Source organism: Stegastes partitus, unplaced genomic scaffold (assembly GCF_000690725.1).
Source record: "Stegastes partitus isolate 25-593 unplaced genomic scaffold, Stegastes_partitus-1.0.2 Scaffold1031, whole genome shotgun sequence".
Classification (NCBI taxonomy): domain Eukaryota; kingdom Metazoa; phylum Chordata; class Actinopteri; family Pomacentridae; genus Stegastes; species Stegastes partitus.
Window position 1 is genome coordinate 215,400 of NW_007578762.1, and position 7,098 is coordinate 222,497.

Here is a 7,098-nt window from a genome sequence, read left to right on the forward strand (position 1 = left end):
GGGGACTACAACTGGACCAAAATGTTGCTCATTTTGCAAATCCACTTTGGCTTTTTGTGATGTAAAATTGAAGACAACACAGTCACACTCACTGTGTCTTGAGTGCTTTGCGTCAGGTAGTAGGCGATACATTTGGCTAAAAGGTGTGGTCACACGAGTGCTGTTTCATGTTTGTGGTGACTTGTGTGTGTTGTAGTGAGCGCGTGCTGGGCGTCGTACACAGCGAGGGCCTTCATGACCCGGGTCCTGTCCGGTGGCAGCTGGCGCTGTGCCTGCTAGCTGCCTGGATCATCATCTTCCTGTGTATGCTCAAGGGCATCCGCAGTTCCGGCAAGGTGAATCAGCACAATGTTGTTATTGTCAGCTCCCCCAGAAAACATACAATCTGTTCCCTTTGCTGCTATATCTTGTTGGTGTAACGTGCATCTGTGCTGTGCGTGTGTGTTTTCAGGTGGTTTATGTTACAGCTACCTTCCCGTACTTTGTGCTCATTGTTCTGATCATCAGAGGCGCGACGCTGGAGGGTTCACTCCAGGGTGTTGCTTTCTACCTCACACCGGACTGGGGTCGCTTAGCTAACGCACAGGTACTTCTGAAGGTCGACTGGCACGCACCAGGCTGACAAATTTATGAATCTTTTGATGCTGCTTTAATAGTGACTGCAGTTTTTTTTTTTTTTTCATTGTTCAAAGCACATGTCTTTCTGAAATATTGCAGGTGTGGAATGACGCAGCCTCGCAGATCTTCTACTCGTTAGGTATTGGAGTGGGAGGGCTGCTTTCTATGGCCTCTTACAACAAGTTTGACAACAATGTCATTAGGTGAGTTTGACGCCGTTCAGCTTTACAATAATAACCTAATAGAATAGAGTAGAGTAGAATAGAATAGAATAGAAAGTCTTTATTGTCATTATAAACAGATGTCAAGAGCTCACCATTAGACATACAAGACATATATACACTATAAAACATGATTTAAAAAACAATTTTAAAAAACAATTTTAAAAACAAAAAACAATTGCCAGTTGTTTTGTTTATTTACCTGAAGTGAAGATAGCAGGATAAAAAAAAGAATTCAAACTATTACCATCAGTTCCAACCAAATGATAGAGTTTTAAGGAGAGATTTAACCCTCTGAATCCAAAACCCCTGATAAAATCAGAAAGAATCACTACATTTTAAGCTTTCCAACAGCTCTTGAACTACATAATTCTCTTTGCATTAGATTTTTATGACTTAACGTATGTTAACTTTAGTTAAAAATTCACCAAAAATAAACCATTTGCTGTAACTACATTTTGCAAAAGACAAAAAATTCTTCACTGCTTGATGCAACCAGAAAGCCATGACTGATTTGTCTGAGACCAACAGTCATGTGGCAAAAATTCATGGACCTTTTTTGGGTGAATTGGTTTGACCTGAGTTTACACAAAGCAGATGGGAGACAAGTATAGAAACAAATTTAAAATGTCAGCACAGTGCTGCCCGTTAATAATCATACCCTCGGTCCAGGATGAAATTATCACTCTATCCAGGATATTCCAATAAGCGGGCTTCAATTGCAGTGAAAAAACACTGAGAAAATGGTGTCTGTGTGACAAAAAACAGGGGTTTATAAAGCCAACATGTTTCTTTGAAGGTCAAGAAATGTTTATTCAAATGGCGCTTTATGGTTTTGCTTCAGTGAAAAGCCATCCCATCAACAAAAGTTATTTCCTTTAACCAGAGGGTGTACAGACGATTAACTTATTATGATTAACTAGCTGAGCAGTTAAGTTATGAGTGATGACATGCTCTGCAACAATGCAGTTCTCTTTAATGTGCCCTAATAAATGTCAGAGTGTGAATAACTCAGTGAAGCAGATCTCAGGTGAGCAGGTAATTGACAGTTAAGGAGCGCGACCGGTTTAGACTGGAATCTGTTATTGGCCGCAATTAAAACATGATACGATTAACCAAACAAAAGAATGGATGTGAGCAATAAATCTGAATTTGGCACTAAGGCGTGCAGTGTAAATGAAGCCTTGGTGCTCTGCTGTGACATTCTCTGTTTTCATGAAGGCTCCAGTCTCATAATCCTGACTCTTTTGATTTCAGGGACACTCTGATAATCACCACAGGCAACTGCAGCACCAGCTTCTTTGCAGGATTTGCTATTTTCTCAATCCTGGGTCACATGGCTTGGAGGAAGGGAGTACCTGTTTCAAAGGTGGCAGACACAGGTAGTTACTCTGCTTATTGTTCTCCTGTAGATCCTAGTCCAGTTCTTTTCTGTCATCAATAACAAGGGGTCATGACATATACATCTTTGACAATGTATCACCTACATCATGCTTTTTGTGGCTTCAGGTCCTGGGCTGGCCTTTGTTGCTTACCCAGAAGCCCTCGCTCTGCTGCCAGGCTCAGTCTTCTGGTCCATTCTGTTCTTCCTCATGCTCTTTATGCTGGGCATCGATACGCTGGTAAGGCCACACACCACACCAAGACATCAGCAGAAATAAAGTCCTCTTAGTCCACCTCTGAGTGTATCGTATCTTCATGCTCTGCTGCCGCACAGTTTGGCAACATGGAGGGCATCACTACGGCCGTGCTGGACGAGTTTCCACACCTCAGACAGAACACGCTGCACAAGTCCTTGTTCCTGGGCGTTCTGTGTTTTTGCTTCTACCTGATGGGCCTCCTGTTGGTGACCAATGTGAGTGTGTCTTCAATGAACAATAGCATCTGAGGAATCTGCATGTTTTGTATGTTCAGACTCCCATTTCTCATGTTGTCCGTGTCTTCATAGGGAGGGATTTACTGGTTCACTCTCATTGACTCCTTCGCTACTAGCTTCGGCCTCATCATCATCGCCCTCTTCATGTGCATTGGCATCTCCTTCTTCTATGGTATCCCATCTTATCCCTCACACCCCTGACCTTCACATTTACACTCCTCATCAGTCATCTGCATGAGTCACCCAGGAGACACGTTGTAAAAACACAATTTGCTTTCAAACCCTTTTTTGAAAGCATCCCACATCCTCTCTGTTTTTATTTATTTTTTAAATTTGTCACCATTTTATTCTACTTAACAATAGATTGAACATATTATGTGTTACTCTCTGTTTTCCTGATGGCATCCATAGGTTCTCCAGGTTTCCTAATATGCAGCTCTTCATTTTCTTCCAGGAGTCAACCAGTTCTGTCAAGACATTATTGATATGATTTGCCACTGCCCTCCCTGGTGCAGCAAAGTGCTGCTTTACTTCAAAGCATGCTGGGTGTTCTGTACGCCATTTCTTCTGCTGGTGAGTATACACATCAGTGCGCTTGTAGATACAGGTGCAACGTCACATCAGCTTTTCTACTCATTATTTCAGCTGTATTTAAAATGAAGAGTGCTTTTCAGAACATCTGGTAAAGTTGTATAAATGGAAGTAACTTAAGCTACATCCACATTCATATTTTTTCATTTTAAAACAGCGTTTTTCTGAAGTGTGCTACAGCTCCTAGCAACAAGGTCTTTGTTGTCCATGTAGGTCATTTGTTATTTGTGTTGAATTAAACACAATGCTAAGTTTTTGCTTCCTTCTAGAAAACGGTCATGTGACAGGAGCGTTATGAATCAGTGTAATGACCTTTAAGGCCCAGTCAGAGCGAGAACATGAGCGTCTGTGTCATTGTTTCCAAGAATTTGTTTCTGCTTGTTCAGACTAAAACACAAGAGTCTCCGTATTTAGGGGTCCTTATTCTCTGTGGTAGTGTGGACACCAGGCATTAACGTAGCAGAATTTATGCTTTTAAAAATGCAAGTGTATGTGTTAATGAATCCTTATGTGCAATTTCTAAAATTAAAAATGGAATGAATTTGACAGGTTTTTATCGTTGGAACGAAATAGTTATTAGGCTGCTTTATTGTAAATGTTACATTCTGTGATGCTGTTCATGTAAATAGAAACTATAATAAATTGGTTGTGTCTTATCTGGCAGACTTATATACAATGTTAGACTAAAAACATTAAATATTATTCAGGAGATCATTTTCTAATCACTACTAGCTGTAGGATTATTGCTAAGATAAATCACACCTTATGTACTTAAAGCATCGTTGATTTGTATCAGATGCTCAGTCCATGGTACATCACTGCCTCTAATGTGTCTGCTGCTCTTCAGTATATGTTGCCTGAAGCACTGTCAGGCTAAATGATCTTCCCATTTGAATGTACCTGTATTGTAATGTATTGCTGAGGGGGGGAACACGGTGCTCTCTCTCAGAGAGCTGACAATATCCAGTTACATGACTTAAGAGTTTGGATCACAAACTGCCAGAGAAACTCAAATAGCATCACTCATTTGAAGTCGACTGTAGCCAACTTTGCTAAAAACTTCACCTCAGCTGAATAATTGAAGAGGAGAAACTGACATTCAATCTGAGTTCCCCCTGCAGAATTTCTATACTGACCTTCCTGTTGTCTCTTCTTCTGTTGCCATTCTGTGTTTTTTGTTGAGGTGAAACATTCCTCTGCTCACTCCTGTGCCTTTTCCTGTTGCAGTTCATCCTGACCTACATCTTCATTGAGATGTACAACACGTCGCTCCGCTACGGCGACTACGTGTATCCACGGTGGGGCAAAGCGTTGGGCGTGTGCATGGGAGCGACCTGCTGCCTACAGATCCTCATCTGGGCCATTGTGGCCATCAGCAGGGAAACTGGGACGCTGAAAGACGTTAGTATCACCACTATGTAACTGTGTCACTGTGAGGTCCAGTTACACCTCTGACATAGATGCACTAACAGTAAACCTGTCTGTGCTGTTTCAATGCACAGCTTTTGATAGATGCAATGAAATGGCCTGTGTGGGTTTGTGACTGTCTGGTTTCTGTTTTTTTTTTTTTTTGCAGCGTTTTCAGAAAGCAATTCGACCTCTGAATTCCTGGAGGGTAAATAACTTGAACAGCACTGGCGGGAGAACAGAGGCACGCATGGAGCCCGAGAGAGTAGAGGCGCCGTTCACGGTCACACTCACGGACATGGACTATACTGCCATGACATGGGAGGCGTAACAACACCGAGATCAGAGATGAACTCACAACGATGAGCAAACTATGTTATGAAGAGACAGCGGAATTTATTATTTTGTATTTCGCCCCAGCTTGGCCCTGGTGGCTGCGTCTGATCTGACTGTGTCCTGCAGGGCAGTGTGGAATAATTGCTTTATTTATACCACTGTGTATATATGAATAGCAATCTTAAGAAGTTTTTAAAATTTTTTTTTTACATTGAATAGAATGTAAGGTTACAGAGGTAAAGTCTGGATCATCTTCATCTTACAGGGTGTAGCAGGATTCCACTAGGATATCTTGCATGTTTTATTTATTATCATAGTACAGTGAATTTTCAGAGGGACCAGATTTTATTTGTTATGTGGAAGGAGGAAGGACAACAAAAGTGCAGCTTCTTTACTGTTACCCTCCACATCATGATGGACCTGGACAAGTGACCTCAAATCATCAGTGTGCCAGATGAAATGGTGCTGACGATGCAGCTGCAGTGCGTCAGGAACACTTATATTCCATTTGACATTTTTAGAATTCCCCATCTTTAGAATAAATAAATAAAGTAAACATTGACTTGCCAAATGAACTGTTTTTCAATGTACTGTTCTGGTGTCCAAGAGAGGAGACACTCAGATGTCTTATCTGATAATTTCCATTTAAAATGAGCGGTTTTCACAGATTTCTGTGGAAATTGTAGTAATTTATTCACTTATTTGACTAAAAAACTATCTCCAGAATCTACTGAAAGTGCCATAATAACAACTAAATTCTACAGTAGTGTTGTAGACATGCTTTTAAGTGGGACATCTTAAATAGTCCATTGTCTCTTGAGTAAAAAAGGAAGACAAGTCAGTGGGTATCTACACACACTTCTTTACTTGACTAGAACTTGGCTTTGACTGTTCTTCATTGTCGGTTTCCCCTCCCTGCCGTTTATTAGAGAAACCTCATTAAGTCTGTTTGCTAAATGAATTGCCTTGAGTAAATGGTTGTTTTCATGCTATCAACTTTATTATCATTTCTCACAACTTTTGAGGGCGTAAATGTTAATCACTCTGTAGGAATGCTCAGAGAAGACAGCAAAATTGATTGTTAAAATGTTAGTTACTGGCAAATTAGCCATGCTGCTCACTTTTAAAAACCTTGCTGGACAATCAGATTCATTAATTTTTTTCCAGATGCTTTGCTAGATACGCCCAATGATATTGGCACACAAAGGAATTAATGAAGGGTTACAAAAATACCACACCCACATGAGTCTGCTTGGACATACCAGTCAAATGAATGGGTTGTGCATCTCTTGAAGGGACTGAATGAATGAGGTCATCTCCGGTGAATAACATCACAGCACGCAAGGTTCTTATTGAAGTTTTGATCCTGTTTCTATCATTAAAGACGAAAACACCTCCGCCATTCTCCAGGCTAAGCTCTCAAAAGTTCTTTTTTGGAATGTTTGGAATGTCAATGTTTTAAAAAAAAACAAAAACTCCAACACGTTAAGCTGTTTTTGTGTATTTATAATAAGGATTTTTTCTTTCAAATGATCTTTTAAGCAGGATCACTACTTTTAAACCAAGACCATTTTATCATCATTTGTTTTTGAATCTTATGTAATGAAACTCCTCCATCTGTTTCACCTTTGTACACAATGCTGCCATTCTTATGTATACCTCTGTGCATAAAGGTTGCGTATTCTTATCATATTTATAGAACTATTCCATTCCTTTTGTTATGGTTTATATTTTTCTTGTAGTGATCTAATGAAAACAACTTAAATGCAAGATATATATGTATATAAAATAAAGATTAGTTTTATTTACCTGAATTTTTTTTTTGAGTTAATAGGCTTAAAAAATACATTTATGGTGATTAGAATGGCTCAGTGATGTGTCAGCCTGCTAGTGAACAACATCCAAGATACAGGCCACATATATATACACAGGAAAATACAATAGGATGTCACATTTTAAATGTTTTAGCAGCCAAAGGTGAGGCTGCAGTGCACCGATGTCAGTCTCTAAAACACAGATTCAGACTTCCAGGATTTTGTGCATAACAAA

General features: G+C 40.0%; 1 protein-coding gene across 1 annotated transcript in view; it reads left to right on the plus strand.

Moving 5' to 3' along the window:
• slc6a7 (solute carrier family 6 member 7) overlaps positions 1-6,739 on the plus strand; it is a 13,340-nt gene extending 6,601 nt beyond the window's left edge. Inside the window, exons 5-14 of the mRNA XM_008295223.1 lie at positions 197-335; positions 452-586; positions 718-821; positions 2,097-2,221; positions 2,349-2,461; positions 2,557-2,694; positions 2,788-2,887; positions 3,170-3,288; positions 4,534-4,707; positions 4,883-6,739. Of these exons, the coding sequence (XP_008293445.1) occupies positions 197-335; positions 452-586; positions 718-821; positions 2,097-2,221; positions 2,349-2,461; positions 2,557-2,694; positions 2,788-2,887; positions 3,170-3,288; positions 4,534-4,707; positions 4,883-5,044 (1,309 nt within the window). The 3' untranslated portion in view covers positions 5,045-6,739. The remainder of the gene's footprint in view (positions 1-196; positions 336-451; positions 587-717; positions 822-2,096; positions 2,222-2,348; positions 2,462-2,556; positions 2,695-2,787; positions 2,888-3,169; positions 3,289-4,533; positions 4,708-4,882) is intronic.
• Positions 6,740-7,098: the final 359 nt, after the last annotated feature.